Source organism: Carcharhinus amblyrhynchos, chromosome 32 (genome assembly GCF_965287045.1).
Source record: "Carcharhinus amblyrhynchos chromosome 32, sCarAmb.v2.hapA, whole genome shotgun sequence".
In the NCBI taxonomy this organism is placed as follows: Eukaryota; Metazoa; Chordata; class Chondrichthyes; order Carcharhiniformes; family Carcharhinidae; genus Carcharhinus; species Carcharhinus amblyrhynchos.
The window spans coordinates 20,090,304-20,106,773 of NC_137355.1; the positions used below are offsets into that span (position 1 = coordinate 20,090,304).

At 43.2% G+C, this 16,470-nt stretch overlaps 1 protein-coding gene across 1 annotated transcript in view; it reads right to left on the reverse strand.

Moving 5' to 3' along the window:
- The window catches only part of LOC145360669 (tubulin polyglutamylase ttll6-like), a 47,005-nt gene that overhangs the window by 14,123 nt on the left and 16,412 nt on the right, over window positions 1–16,470 (reverse strand). Inside the window, exons 9-13 of the mRNA XM_080216018.1 lie at window positions 14,199–14,284; window positions 12,090–12,315; window positions 10,379–10,560; window positions 7,247–7,435; window positions 5,535–5,712 (exon numbers count right to left, since the gene is read on the reverse strand). Of these exons, the coding sequence (XP_080072144.1) occupies window positions 5,535–5,712; window positions 7,247–7,435; window positions 10,379–10,560; window positions 12,090–12,315; window positions 14,199–14,284 (861 nt within the window). The remainder of the gene's footprint in view (window positions 1–5,534; window positions 5,713–7,246; window positions 7,436–10,378; window positions 10,561–12,089; window positions 12,316–14,198; window positions 14,285–16,470) is intronic.

The window sequence follows — 16,470 nt, forward strand, 5'->3', positions numbered from 1 at the left end:
CTCTTTCTGGGGCTTCTCATTACTTTTCAGCATCATTAATGTAACAGCAAAATATTGCAAGTTCACTGATTTAAGCACTTTTTAAGGCAATTACATACTGGCAACTAATGCTGGCCTTGTCAGTGATGCTCACATCCCAAGATGGATCAGAAACAAAATGGGAAATAGCCAACTATGTCAAAGAATTACACAATCTGTTACATAATGAAAACACATTATGTGCATCGGAAAATCACCAGCACTGTCACCTGTCACCTTAGGGAAACACCAGGAACATGATACTAATCTAAATAAAAACAAGTTACTGTGGATGCTGGAATCCGAAACCAAAAGAAAAAGTGCTGGAAAATCTCAGCAGGTCTGGCAGCATCTGTAAGGAGAGAAAACCTATGAAATCACGAGAGTAAAAATCATTTATAAATCCTCCTATGGTCTCACTCAAAGCTTTGACAAAGGATCATCTGGACTCAAAATGTCAGCTCTTTTCTCTACTTACAAATGCTGCCAGACCTGCTGAGATTTTCCAGCATTGTTTCTTTTGATTGCATGATCCTAATCTGTTTGGCTAAAACATTAACTCATGCCTAATACGCTGCTTTTTCCTTCGGAAAGCTGTTACCAGAGGAAGCTGTCACCCTGAGAGCTTTCAATGTACATTAAATCAAATTAAGACAAATTCAGAAACAATATTCAGACAGAGTACCAGACACTCCTGTTGCCTTTTTCTGAATTTTCTGTAACATTTTGATTGATGCAAAGCACAATTAAAACAGAATTAGTAAGTCATTGCATTATTTTACAATATTTTTATTGACACGGGCAGAGAATGTATGCATTTGAACTAATCAGATTCGGGAGACACATCCTGAAAAATCATTCGACAGAGGTGAATGGGATAGTCACTCTGCTCTGTGACCTACAACAGAATTAAAGAGGCATAATTTAACACCTTTCACTGAACAACTCCATTCCAGTTGTTTCTTTTTCAGAATTTTCCAGCAAATGTTCTAAGTGTCAAGGGATTAATGAGTTACAGGACTCCCATTCTAAGCACGCAATGGCAGCAACAAGGATCCCTGGTCAGTTGGAAAACAGTAGCATGTAGAAGTAGGTGCTGTCTATTCTGCTCTATTGTTCCAATAGCTCATCTTTCCAGCCATCCTCTTTGCATGAGAGTGTCAATTTAGTGCCAATCTCCAGGCAGTCCGGGATTCATGAATGCTCAAACCCCTTTGATGTCATATCCTTGCAGCCATCGGACAGGGAGATACCCCGCTCCCCCTGGCTAGATTGAAACCCAAATTCCAGTGGGCACACACCATCAGTTCATCCACTGCACCTTCTAATCTGACTAGTATTTTGAAAGGTATTTATCAAATTTCTGCAAGATATTGCAAGTGTGGCGACTAGGGGATTTTCTCAGTAACTTCATTGCAGCGTGAATGTAAGCTTACTTCTAACACTAACAAAATAAACTTTAAACTTTAAGTTGCCATCGATTTACCTATCCTCTTCAACTTGATTCTTATATTAAAATTAAGGACATCTGATTAGACTCGCATGTGTCCCTGATAAGGAAAGAAATGATGTCAAGGGCTCCTGCTCCTAATTGGCACCAAGTGACGTCTGCTGAATAGTGAACTTGGATAACTGTGCTGAGACAAGCAATTATAATCCCAATATGCAACCTTCCACCAATGTCAGAGGATGGCTGGTGGGGGAACAAATCAAATTGCTTACCCACTGTTTAATAACACCTTCAATCTCCAAACAACAGAGGTATAATCAAATCCATGGGCCAGCAGGATGATTATGAAGCACACTGTAGGGCCACAGAAGTGGAGAATCAGGTGCCAGAAGGAATTGGACTTGGACGAGACTAAGTAACAATAACAGATATCACCTGGTGAGTAAGGCAAACCTGTATTTATTCAGCATCTTTCACTACCCTGGAACATCCCAAAGTATTTTACAGCCAATTAAGTGCTTTTGTAGTGTAGTACTGTTGTAATGTAGGAAATGCAGCAGCCAATTTGTACACATGAAGCTCCTACAAACAGCAACGACCCAATAATCTGGTGTTTAGTGATGAGGATATGGAGATTAACTCCCCTGCTCTTTAAAACAGTGTCAGGAGATCAACTGTGTCTGGCTGAGAGAGTTGGTTCAGTCTCATTTGAAGGACGGCACTTCCGACATTGTGGCACTTGCTCAGTATGAACTGAAGAGTCAGCCTGGATTTTGTTCTCAAGTATTAAGGACTTGAACCCACCACCTTCTGATAGAGGGCGAAAATGCTACCCACTGAGCACAGTGGCTGGTGCATGTTGTGACCTGGGAGAAGGTGAGGTAGCACCAATGGAGAGCCAACACTATAAGGGTCAGTACTTCCACTGACTTGCTCATCCCTTCCTCTCATTAACAGCCCTCTTTACCTCTGCCATCACTTAATTACACAGAGATCATTCAGCCAACTTTTATATCAATGATGTGGTGACAATGCAGACATAGAAGTTGCTATGAAACCACACTGCCAAAAATGTTGAATTCAATTCCCAAAAGTATAATTGCTATTAATTTAGTAATCACCCAACTGTCAATCATGTGCCTTTTTATAAGATTTCCTAATGCTATTCCTCCTTTGGGTTGAACAAAGCTGGTAGAAGGCTACCGCTTGCCACTGTTCACCTAGACAGCTTTGGGATGCTTGCGTTTGATGACTTCTGGGTGGTTCAGCTCCTGAAGTCCCAGTTGCTAATCCCAAGCTGGCTGCCTGGTCCCAGCAAACTCTCTGACTTCATGCCTGATGGAAAGCATAACAAAGGGACATGTGCAGATATCCTGCGAGAAGCCAACAGGTGCTGTGTCCATCATACTGGGATGGGGGAACTTATCGCTTCCACTGATATGCAGTTGAGTGACTGCAGAGAGTCAGTCACCCTTCCAAATGGATCTCTCTCTGTTTCTGTCTCTCCAAGATGGAACTGCATTGTAGCTACTCTGCTCCAGAGGGTAGCAATGCCAAGTCTCCTGAAGGCCTGGCTGTACCATTCCTGAGGTAGTCAATGCAGAGTGCTGATGCTATGTGAACTGGCGTCAGAGGCAAGGAGCAGATTCTTCTATGTCTTCATCGCGCTGGAACAACTATGATAGAGCTTCCAATATCTGCTCCAGCTGCTTATGTGAGGAAAGCAGCTTCATTTTCTTGGCTGTGTCCCTTGAGCTTTTGTGCCACCGAGAAACACTGGGCATGAGCTTCACTCTCCAACAAGCCAGACTGATGCTGGGCTGCTCCTGCCACCAGTAATTGCTGCTGCTCACTCTTGCTAGGTCTTTTCACCAGAAGCAGACCCCTTGTGGCTGGTTTTTTAGCCTATGTGGAATACCAGTGACTGAGTTGGTGCCTGGGAGAGATGGAACATGCAAAGCTGCATCCTTCAGAGGACTATCCTCCTCCAAGGCATATTCTGCAAATTCCAAGTGCTGAGATGGTCCTGGAGGAAAGGGAAAAGCAAAAAAAGTTAAGATAGCACCAAGAGACTGAACATTAGGAGGTGACAGTCTCAGGTGGCAATGCAGCTTGATGTTGTGGGGGTTCATGAAGTGAAAGAAGACACAAGCACATTTGCAGATACTCTGCTGAGATAAGCTGCCAGGCTTATCTTCCACCATGTTCATGTTTTTGACTGGGCCACCAGAGTCCAGGGCTGTGTGCTCTTTTTGGGTGACAGTTGTGATGTTGAATAGTTCTCCTCCAATCTTGCTCATCCTTTTGCTATTTTGTGCTGCCTTGTTCTGCAGAGACAGAGAGGATGCATCTCAGTGAGCAACTGTTGGAAGTCTAAGTGGAAATGTGTAGGGTCTGTGCAAATGCATTTGATGAGAGCTGGAGAAGGAGCAAGTCGGAATGAGGATAGGGAGGTAATGAAGTGTGCGGAATGTGAAATGAGGAAAGGAGTGCTTGGAGGAATGGGTGCTTGTGCAAGTTCTAGGAAGTGAGAAGAAAATATTTGTGGTGCGTGTGTGTGTGGTGCAAAGGGAGAAAAGGAAGAGGTGAATATATCTAGAATGAGAAAGAGAAATGGTACAATGTGCCCATGTGAGTGTGCTGAACAGTACGATAGTGGGAAAGGAGAATGGTGGGGAAAGATGTGATTTTTCAAGTCAGCTGGAGAGAATGAAGACCTATACTCACCTAAGATGCCTTGTTTTGGCTGTAAACAGAGTATTGCAATTTATTTTCATTGCCTTTATGTGGACGTAAAATTGTCACACATTCTCTATCTTTAATACAAGTCAAATAAATGAGATAATAAAACATTGCCCTTCAGAAGCTATGACTATGAGATATATGCAAGAAGGAGGTTTAGATACTGAGAACTCCTTTAGGAGATTGCAGATTGATTGATACAGTGATTTATGCTACCCATAAAGACAGTACATCAAAATTCCCAAAAGAGCTCCAGACCAGGTAAAAGGTTGCATATTGCCTTCCCTGAAGGATATTATTCAACCAATGGGTTTGAACAGTAATCTGGTAATCACATGGCCACCATTGCTAACACTAGCTTTTTACTCCAGATTTATCTAACTAGTTTAATTTAAACTCCTTTCTCTTGTGGGATTTGAACCCATGTTTCCAGAGCATTAATCCAGGCCTATGGTTCACTAATCCAATAAAGTAATCACGATGCCACTGTTCTCAATGAAAAGTGAAAATATCTTAGCTTGGCTTGTGAATGGTTAGTGAAGTTGTTCTCTGCCTGATTGTGAAAAGCCATTGTAATATGATTTCTAATGTGCAAATAAGTATTTTAAATGCTGACTACGCTTCTTCTGTCAGGTCGACCTACAGTTTCTGTGATTATTGAAGTTCTTCCTACATTGAAGACAAGTCCGAGGAATAACGTTGTTGGCATAGAACTTCTCAGCATCTTTTTCCAGGCCAAATGCATAATGGTGCTGGGATGCTTGTGTGAATGTCAGAAAGCAGTCTCTCCAGCTTGCTCTGACGTCCTGCAACAGGGACCCCATCAGGAAACTTTAGGGAAGAAGCAGAGATTATAGGGGGCAGCCTGCCAGTTATTGGCACTGCTTAGACCTCGCACTGGCGATGCAGGAAGACCTTCCTGATCGCCTTGTGCCGGACCTGTCTGAACCCCACCACCTTACACCATTGACACTCAATGACTAGGCTCACCTGTGAAGAATGGCCTCTTGAGCCAAGCCTCCAGGAGGCATCTACATTCCATAAGCCATCATCTAACATGAATCAGCACATTCTGGAGTGGTGAAGAGGAATACTGCCTCTAAATCATTTCTACCATATCATAATACTGAAAAGCTCATCAGATGACATTTGGTGAATGGAATTCTATGATTGTTAATTTAGCAAAATGGTTAACACAATTTCAGCACAATAACATCCTTATCAGCACCCACATACAGTGTATCAGGCATTTAACCCTGGATATTTGAAATGTTCTCATGGTTCCTCCAGGGAAGTTTGAAGTTATAATAATGGGAAACAGTACCTCTTTCTTTAACTTCTTAAAGGCTGCATCCCCGCGGGGTTTCCTGGAGAGTAGATCCAGTGCTAGGGATTCACCCCCTGACTCCCCTTGCAGGCCGTTGTCCTTCACTTCTTTCTTCCTTCCTTTTAACAACTGCTCCTTTGGTTCATTCTTTAACCGGATCTCCTCCAATTGCTGCCTGATCACAGAGTATCCAAGAACTGATCAATCAACATGCAGCCAACGCAAGCTTATAGAGATCAACTCTGAGGCAATACACACATTCCAAGTACCAGCTACCAGTCAAGAACTGGTACCGCACGGTGGCACAGTGGTTAGCACTGCTGCCTCACAGCGCCAGGGACCTGGGTTCGATTCCCAGCTTGGGTCACTGTCTGTGTGGAGTTTGCACCTTCTCCCCGTGTCTGCGTGGATTTTCTCCGGGTGCTCCGGTTTCCTTCCTTAGTCCAAAGATGTGCTGGTTAGGCGAACTGGCTTTGCTCAATTCCCATTTAGTATACCCAAACAACCACTGGAGTTTCCTCCGGGTGCTCCAGTTTCCTCCCACAGTCTGAAAGACGTGTTGGTTAGGTGCATTGACCCGAGAAGATGCCGGAGTGTGGCAACTAGGGGAATTTCACAGTAACTTCATTGCAGTGATAATATAAGTCTTACTTATGACTAATAAATAAACTTTAATTTGTGCCAGTTAATTCCAGCTGGTATTTCTAAAGACTCAGAATTGTCATTAGCATTTGTGGATTATGAGCAAAGAAAATTACCACAGCCAGGATTCCAGCTCCTGATTGCTCCTGTGGGAATGTGTGCCCACATGGACATTAGTAGGGACAACATCAGCCTCAATGATACTACTTCTACAGTTGAACAGCTTGCTGCTCTGTATATATCTAAGCTTATGGATGAAAAAGTGACCAGGATCCCACAGAGAAACAGGTGCCATGGAAACGAGACCAGAGGACAAATCACACCCTTCAGAATATTGAAGGTAGATAACAAAGCAAAGCTGTCACACCAAGCACACTTCCTTGTAAACTACAACATAGGTGTGACATGGTGGCCCAGTGGTTAGCACTGCTGCCTCACAGCACCAGGGACTGGGGTTCAATTCTGGCCTCAGATCATTGTCTGTGTGGAGTTTGCACATTCTCCTCGTGTCTGTGTGAGTGCTCTGGTTTCCTCCCACAGTCCAAAGACATGCAGGTTAGGTGTATTGACCATGCTAAATTAACCCTAGTGTCAGGGGATTAGCAGGGTAAATTTGTGGGTCTACGGGATTAAGGCCTGGGTGGGATTGTGGCTGGTGCAGACTCGATGGGCCAAATGGTTTCCTCCTGCACTGTAGGGATTCTGTTCTATGATACTTTATTCCTGTACAGATATGGTAAGGATAATTTCTAGCCAGTATTTGTAATACAGATAAATGAAATAATATAAAACTTAGGACAGAGCTGTACTGAGTAAGGCTGTTGCATGGTAAAACGACCTGGCTGTTACTATCCATTCATCATTGAACATCCACTGTCACTGCTGTGAAAATATAGCAACTGCAAATATATATTGCCAGAACAATTAAATATGAGACAAGAAATGCCATCACATGTTTGTACCTGGACTTATAACCAATCCAACCTTACATCTACATCAATGGCTATCGTGTGGCCCCTGCTTGCTCATGACTGGTTCTTCTCCACCCAGGTACCCGCAATCCATACCTGGCACATTCTTCCCTTGCCCTGGAAGCAATTGTCTCCTGAAAGAGCGATCCACTTTGTTTGAAGAAAGTGTCATATTTCTCGGAGTCAGACTTGGGGTAAATCCGCTGAAATCCTCCAAGGTGTTCCTTTTCATACTTCTCTACCTGCTGGAGCCAGGCTAACTGGTGGTTTTCGTACTGCTCACGTCTGAGGAAGTAACAGACTTAAAATCAGGAGAGGGTTAAGCAGACATTTTAGCATTCCCACTAATGTTACACCTCTGAAATCTTTCTTCCAAGTTAAAGGCATTTATAAATGCAACTTGCTGTTGTGCTATTAAAGGAGAAGTTTTATTCATTCTAAGCAGAAAGCCACAAGGTCAACTGCTGGACTAGTGAGACAGCAAGCAAGATGTGCTGAGATTCTGTCTGTTCCCAGTGTTGCAAAGCATGGGACTGGCCATGTTGCTGCAGAACATTATAATTCAGTTTGACCGTGCCAAAACATCTGCCCCATGTGGAAAAGTTTGTGTGGAAAGACAGAGTTGACCTCATGTCCATCTATTCAAAGTCCTGCAGGAAAAGGAGATGGTGGATCCAGTCGGATGGTTCCCTGAGCAGACGATCATTTGACAGAACATCTTGTCACCAGAACTTTCAAACAAGCACCAAGAGGTATCTCAACTAGAGGTAAGATCCCCTCCACGCATACCTGGAGTCTCAGCAGCAACGTACACTACCCTCAAGGTAGCTGCAATGGAGAAGAGCCCTCTCCATTTAGAATGTGCTTTTGCAGAGAATCAGAGGCAGATTTACAATGAAATGCTCTGTGCCTAGGCATAGGGCCCTGACCAATGAGAGAGGGTGCACTGGGCATCCAATCAGAGTCAGATTATTCTGCATTTGCTGAAAGGCTCAGGCAATGCAGAGTAAAATCTGACTCTGATTGGTGAATCTGAAAGAGCAGGAAAACACTGGTCTGAACCATACGCAGGGTTAATTTGAGTTGCATTTGCACAAGGAATGAAGAGAGGTGACTAGGTGAGGAGGGAGAGGCAGAGGCTGCGGAGATTTCACCATTTTTGCGAAAGCCGAGCAAAATTCAGCCTAGGGCAAACCAGCAACAGCGAGATGCCAAAAGCCAGCACTGAGGGGAGCAGCATGGAGGGCGACCAAGCAACTTGACCCAGGACTGAGGCAGGTGAGCAACAGTGAGACATGAGATGCTGAAATCATGCCTTAGCCACCAGCAGGCGACAAGTGAGGTAAGAGGCTGCCTTGAAGATCCCAGGTGAGCGAGGTGAGTGAAATGATGAGAATGGGAAGGATTGGGGGGGTGCACTGTGAGAGGGGTGGGGGGAGACAGAAATGAAGATGAACTCAGGGCACCACGTGCTCTAAATCTGCCTCTGCAGAGAACGTTAGAAAATGGATATTGTCAAAGTTCATTCTGAGTAACTCCATAATACAGAACTTTGTGCTCTGTGGGCTGTTGTCAGGGACACACACTGAGACAGGGATACACAACAAGATAAACATACCGGTTGCTGGAGGACCAGCAACTCAGTGAACGATGCTCTTTGGTCTACCTGAGATTTGTTGCTCTTCCATGTGGAAATAGCTGTCCATGTCGTGGTGTTGCAGAACTGCAAATGAACTCAGTTCCTGCAGTTAATGGTGAAGGGGTTTCCAACTGGTGATTATTCAGTGTAACCCAGTGCATGCTGCTTGTGAAGCCCCACCATGTGGGCAAAGTCACACCTTAAAGTTTTACCAGAGATATATTCTGTATACTCCTACAATTAATGTTACTGAAAATAAATGAAATGTAATTGAGAATGGTTCAGGTACTAAATGCACTCATGGACAAGTGACTCTGGGCTGAGGGAGACGTTGCAGAGATCAAACAGAACTTTTTCTAATTATTACTCATTAATCATCACCATCCACCACTGGAGGGCGCATTGAGCATCTACTTCGGATCCTTTTGAGTTCAGGCTATTAGAAAACTCATTAAGGGTGGCACAGTGGTTAGCACAGCTGCCTTACAGCGCTAGGGTCCCAGGTTCAATCCCAGCCTCGGGTCACCATCTGTATAGAGTTTGCACATTCTTCCTGTGTCTGTCTGGGTTTCCTCCAGGTGCTCCAAGTTCCTCCCAGAGTCCAAAGATGTGTGGGTTAGGTTGACTGGCCAAACTAAATTAACCCTAATGTCAAGGGGATTAGCAGGGTAAATATGAGGGCTGATGGGAATAGGGTCTAAGTGGGATTGTAGCCGGTACAATTCAAGGGGCCAAATGGCCTCCTTCTGCACTGTCGGGATTCTATGAAATGTAACAATATTTCCCCTGTTCGGAAGGAAAATTTAGAGAGAAACTTTCCACTGTTGAATAGTTTGTTTTCTGCTGAAGAAACACTGGTTATTTTAATGATCAATAGATCTAGAGAATGAGTTCGAATCCCACCATGGACAGTAATTTGAGTTCAGTTTATTGGCATCAGTAAATTGATTCCAGTGGATTGTTACAAACACCCAATTAATGTCCCCTTGGGAAAGAAAATCTGCCATTCTTACCCGATCTGGACCTATAACGCTGGTCCCACATGGTTGACCCTTTACTGGTCTCAAAAGTGACCTAGTGAATCACATGGCTGCATTAGACTGCTAACATTTCAAGAAGGTCAGCAAACATTATCTTCTCAACCCAAAAGAGAAAATGCTGGAAAATCTCAGCAGGTCTGGCAGCATCAGTAAGGAGAGAAAAGAGCTGATGTTTCAAGTCCAGACCACTCTTTGAGGGTCATTTGGACTCGAAACATCAGCTCTTTTCTCTCCTCACAGATGCTGCCTGACCTACTGAAAGTTTTCAGCATTTTCTCTTTTGGTTTCAGATTCCAGCATCCGCAGTAATTTGCTTTTATCCAGTATTATCTTCTCAAGTATCTATGCCAGTTTTGCCAACTAGATCAAAAAGGTGCTTTATAAGAAACATCTCAAAGGAGGGGAGAGAAGCAGAGATGTTCAGGGAGGATATTTCAGAGCTTAGAAATTAGATAGCTGAGGGCACGGCCTTCTATGATGGTACAAAGGACATCTGGGATGCACAAGAAGCCCCAGTTGTAGTTGATGATTGGACACCACTTCCTCTACCTTAACTCGCGGGTTGTCTGACGGTTCCACAAGCGCTCCTGTACCCTGCGCCTCTCCTCCTCGGTCACCTTTTGCTTGTTGTTTGCTCCAAGGTTTATCAGACAAATTGTGTCGTACAGCAGATTGTCTTTCACCTCACGGTCCAGCTTAGAATCTGTAGTGAAACTGGGGGAGTGGTTTACCTGGAAAGCAAAATATAGGATGTGTTGGTATGAAACCCAAGAAGCTAATCATTACGTGAGTACATTTGTACAAAAACACAGATCCATCCCAATACTGTTTGTTAAGGGAACTCTATATGGCACTGTGGGGAAATGACTGCCCAAAATAACAATAAACAAAACAGCACACAATAAATTCATTGATCTCATTCAGGGCAGTGAATGAATAACTATAATTGCCTTCAATGCCTCTTAGTCACTAAGGAAATACATTTTGTTCCTGATGCATTATTCAAAGTTTATTTATTAGTCACTAGTAAGGCTAACATTAACACTGTAGTGAAGTTACTGTGAAATTCTCCTATTCACCATATTGGAGCACCTGTTTGGGTCAATGCACCTAACCAGCACGTCTTTCAGAATGTGGGAGGAAACTCAGGCACTTAGTCAAACATTTGTCGGTTGAGTCTCATTCCAGATATTTTGGTGTGTAATCCAAGCTGTCAGAGGTGTTTACTGTGACATAAAACATTAAGATGAGTTTCCTTTCGGTGGTTCTAATGGATGTTAAAGAACCCCAACTTTCTCAACTTCCCCAAAAGCAGATCAACTGGTCACTCATGCCATTTGCTCTGTGACCCGTATGAAAATCGTTTGTTGTTATAGATGTCATAGAATCCCTACAGTGCAGAGGGAGGCCATTCGGCCCATCAAGTCTGCACCAACGACAATCCCACCCAGGTCTTATTCCTGTAATCCCACATGTTTACCCTACTAATATCCCCTAACACTAGGGTCAATTTAGCATGGCCAATGACTCTAACCCACACATCTTTGGACTGTGGGAGGAAACCACAGCACCCAGAGGAAATCCATGCAGACGTGGGAGAATGTGAAATTCCACACAGACAGTGACCTGAGGCTGGAATTGAACCTGGGTCTTTGACGCTGTAAAGCAGCAGTGAGCACACTTCAGAAGTAAATAGCTCTAGGAACGTAGGACTTAAGAGCTGGTCTTATGAACCTGCTCCACCATTTGGTGAGATCACGGTAGCACAGTGCTTCGCAGCGCCAGAGCCCCAGGTTCAATTCTCGGCATGGGTCACTGTCTGTGTGGAGCCTGCACATTCTCCTTGTCTCTGCGTGGGTTTCCTCTGGGTGTTCTGGTTTCCTCCCACAGTCTGAAAGATGTGCTGGTTAGAGTGCATTGACTCGAACAGGTGCTGGAGTATGGCAACTAGGGGAATTTCACAGTAACTCCATTGCAGTGTTAATGTAAGCCTTACTTGTGACTAATAAATAAACTTTATATGATCTATCTGTGGTCTCAACTCCACTTTTGTCTACTCCCATAAGTCTTGACTTCCTTGTAGATTATTAAATGCTTTTGGAATATAATGTGAGCATGATTTGGTGCTCTTTAAATTGCTATATTCAGAAAGTATAATAGATAGATGCTGTATTCTTTCTTTTACTGCCAGCTCATCGAGCACCCTATATTTTTCCAGCAATCTTTTGCAATGCCACACCTTGTTCAATGTTTCACCCACCTCCAGGAGCCAAGGTTTCAAGTTCCGATCCATGAGGATATCAAATCCTAGTATCTCAAAGCAGGCGCTACCGAAGAGGTGACTGGAGAAACAAGTTCGATAATTGTGCTTTAGGATCGGATAAGCAGAAACGAGAGTCTTAATGATGACGTCTTCAATGTCTACCCAAACCTTTGTTGTATTGTGTCCGTGCTGCTCCAGCCATTTGTTAAATGTGGACAGTTTTCTGTGTGAGACAGAACACAGTATGAATGGACTCACACAAGGATAATAAATAGATACTGTATTGCATTTAATTAAAACATCAAGGTGTACATCTTAAAGTTATCTCACAGGTAAGAATCTGGAGATGCAGAGCCACATGTTAGAGAGAGTGCCCAATTTTCATATCTATCTTAATATAATGGACTAAATCAACACTGAAACATTTATATAAAAGCAAAATACTGTGCACGCCAGAATCTGAAACAAAAACAGAAAATGTGAGAAAAGCAGCTCTGACAGCATCTATGGAGAGAGAATAGAGCCAATGTTTCAACCCTTCGTCAGAGCTAAGAGAAAGGAAAGTCAGAAGAGATTTATATGATGAGGAGTGGTGTAATCATTGATCCCATCGAGTCTTTACCAACCACAATTCCACCCAGGTGCTATTCCCAAAACCTCACATATTTGCCCTACTAATCCCCCTAACACTTAGGATCAATTTAGCATGACCAATCAACCTGAACGATACATCTTTGGATTGTGGGAGGAAATCGGAGCACCCAGACGAAAGCCATGCAGACATGGGGAGAACGTGCAAACTCCACACAAACAGTGACCCGATGCCGGAACTGAACCTGGGACTCTGTCACGTTGAGGCAGCAGTGCTAACCACTGTGCCACTATGCCATAAAAGGACAAAGGGAATGTAAATGATAATGAAGAAGGCTGAGAGAGGTGCTAACAGTGTCCATTAAGTGATGCGAATGTGTGAATGGCAGAACGGGAGGCATTTGTGTCTGTTGAAGAATTCCTTGCAATTGAACAATGAGATGTTCCTGTCCAAAGCTGAGAGCCAGCTGAAGATGCCGAGGTTTCAGTAATTGGCACCACTTGGTAGCTTTGGAATGGGAAAAGTAAGGTATGCTGCTTCAACAGCACCATTGGGTTTGGGCTAGTGTTACCAACCTTCCAAGATTGGCCTGGAGTCTCCAGTAATTGAAGATTTATCTCCACGTCACAGCTGTGTGCAAAATCTTCTGGTCATTAAAAAAAACAATTGTCTTTGTCACTTTCTTTGAACATTTCTCCTTACCAGGTAATAGAAATATTAAAAATGGGGGAAAAGGATTGTTTGGCTGAAGTCAGGTATCATCCTTTACTTTCCACTTGGTGTTGGAAAGCAGTCCATCATAAGGTTTAATAATATCTGACTAAAGGCTAGAGCGTGGGGGGAAGCCCAACTGACAAAATCTCCAGGAATACTGGTCACAGCTGGCAATCCTAGTTTGAGTACTGAAATTGCTGACAAAAAATAGTGATTCTGGCACTGGATTTATACTGGAATTAAAGTTCCTTACAGATTGCAAAAGTACCAAGAGTTCCCACCAAACCAGCCAGCCTCCCAATTTTAGCCTGGTCCCCTTGCTTCAATCCAGTGAAAGATTTTGATGGAGAGACTCTAGAGCCTTGAGTTGTCCTTCACCAAGCAGAGGAGGTCAATGGGAGATTAGATAGGGGTGTTCAACATCTTTAAGGATTTTGATCGAGTAAACACAGGAGGTTGTTATGATCTAGAATGCACTCTCTGAAAGGCTGGTGGAAGCAGATTCAAAACTCACTTTCCAAACTAAATTAGGTAAATACTTACAAAGGGAAAAAGAAGTGCAGGGTTGTGGGGAATAGCAGGCACATGGGACTAATCTGATAACTCTTACTAAGAGCCAGCACTGGCACAATGGGTTGAATGGCCTCCCCTGCACTGTTACATTCAAATGTAGGACGCGCCATCTCAACACCATCAAGGCAATATTTATGGGGGCTTTATGATATATTTGTTGTATACCGAATGTAGTGAAAGATTATAGATATGTTGTTAGAGATTTCCTTCCAACCTGTTAAATGTACCTTTTGCTGCTCCCGTCCCCATCTCTGACAAAGTTCTTGCTATGCTTGTTGATGGCGTAGTTCGTCAGGTGCATGCAAATATCGTCCTGTCAGCAACAAATAAAATGGAACATGGGTGACACAAGCCCCCTCCAAGGTCTCACCCCTCCCTATCTTTGTAACGTCCTCCAGCCCTACAACGTCCAAGGCTTTTTCACTCCTCCCATTCCAGTCACTTGTGCACCCCCAATTTTCATCACTTTCCCATTAGCGGCTGTACCTTCAGCTACCTGTACTCTGAACTGTGGAATTCCCTTCCTAAATCTTGCCTTCCTAAATTTCCCCAGCTCTCTCTTCTTTTAAGCTGCTCCTTAAAAATTAACTACTTAACAAAGTTTTCGGTTATCTGCTTGAGGACCTTTTCCTGAAAGCACCAAACTACCAATATGTTATTTATTATTCAGGCTGCCAAGATATGGTAATAAAATGCAATATGTCAGCAAAACTACTACAGTAATTTACTTTAAGCACCCACTGCGACTGAAAGGCTGGCACTCAGTGGAGTAATGCGCTGCCATATGTAGTGCTGGAGCCGAATAGACTCATAGAGTCATAGATGTTTACAGCACGGAAACAGGCCCTACGGCCCAACTTGTCCATGCTGCCCTTTTTTTTAAACCCTGAAGCTAGTACCAATTGCCTGCATTTGGCCCATAATCCCTCTATATCCATCTTACCCATGTAACTGTCTAAATCCTTTTTAAAGACAAAATTGTATCCACCTCTACTACTACCTCTGGCAGCTTGTTCCAGACACTCACCACCCACTGTGTGAAAAAATTTCCCTCTGCACCCTTTTGTATCTCTCACCTTAAACCTATGCCCTCTAGTTTTAGACTCCCCTACCTTTGGGAAAAGATATTGACTATCTAGCTGATCTACGCTCCTCATTATTTTATAGATCTCTATAAGATCAGCCCTCAGCCTTTTATGCTCCAGAGAAAAAAATTCCAGTCTATCTAGCCTCTCCTTATAACTCAAACCATCAAGTCCCAGTAGCATTGTAGTGAATCTTTTCTGCACTCTTTCTAGTTTAATAATATCTGATGGGAAATCAGGTTTGACCACTGATCTGCATTGTGTTAGATGATCTCAGCTGGAAAGGCTATTGAAATTAGCCTTGGTAACCTCAGACTGAGGAGGGAAATAAATCAGCAGTGGCTTCTATTCCTGCTGCAAGTGACTACATAGACACTGAGTGAAGACAAAGAATATATCATGATCCCTGGGATGAGAGGTTTGATCTATGAGGAAAGATTACGCCTATATCATTAGAGTTTAGAAGAATGAGGGATGATCATATGAGGTTCTGAAGGAGCTTGACAGGGCCAATGCTGGGAGACTGATTCATCGAGTGGAGGAATCTCAAACCAGGGGAGCATAGCTTCAAAATAAAGGATCTGCCATTTAATATGGAGGGAATGTTTTTCTCTCTTATTGTTTGGAATTCCTTCCCCAGAGGAACGGAAGCTGCGTCATTGAATATATTCCAGGCTGAGTTGGACAGATTTTTGATTGATGAGAGAGTTATGGGTTATGGGAAGGCAGGCAGGAGAGTGGAATTAAGGCCACATCAGACCAGCAGGATCTTAATAAATCATAGAGCTTGAGAGGCCAAATGGTCTATTCCTGCTCTTATTTCTTACATTTTTTATGAGTGTCAAATGAAAAGAGATTGAAAGTTTAGACCTATACTCTCTGGAATTTAGAAGAATGAAGGGAGATCAAATTGAGCTATACAAGATGATAAAAGTAGACATGGAGCGGATGCTTCCTCTTATGGGGCATTCTTAAACAAGAAGTCATAGTCTTAAGATAACGAGGAGCAAATTTAAAATAAAGTTGAGGTGAAACTACTTCTGCCCAAGGATTGTGAATCTATGGAATTCATTACACCAAAGTGCAGTGGGGCAGTGAGTAAATTTAAGGAGGAGTTAGACAGATTTTTAATGGTAATGGGTTGAAGGATTATGGGGAGAAAGCAAGAAAATGGGGATGAGGAGCATATCAACAATGGTCAAATGACGAGTGGACTCAAGGGGCCAAATGGCCTAATTCTGCTCCTATGTTTTATGAACTTAAATGTCTCAAGTTGCTGATATTAATAGATATATTGATTCTTTTTTGATTGTGCTAAGAGAAAGGCTTTTCCAACCTCTAGGCCCATGAGATGAACCAATGAGTGAGGAATGAAAAAAAGAAACAATGGCTTGAATTTCCATGCAACCCACAG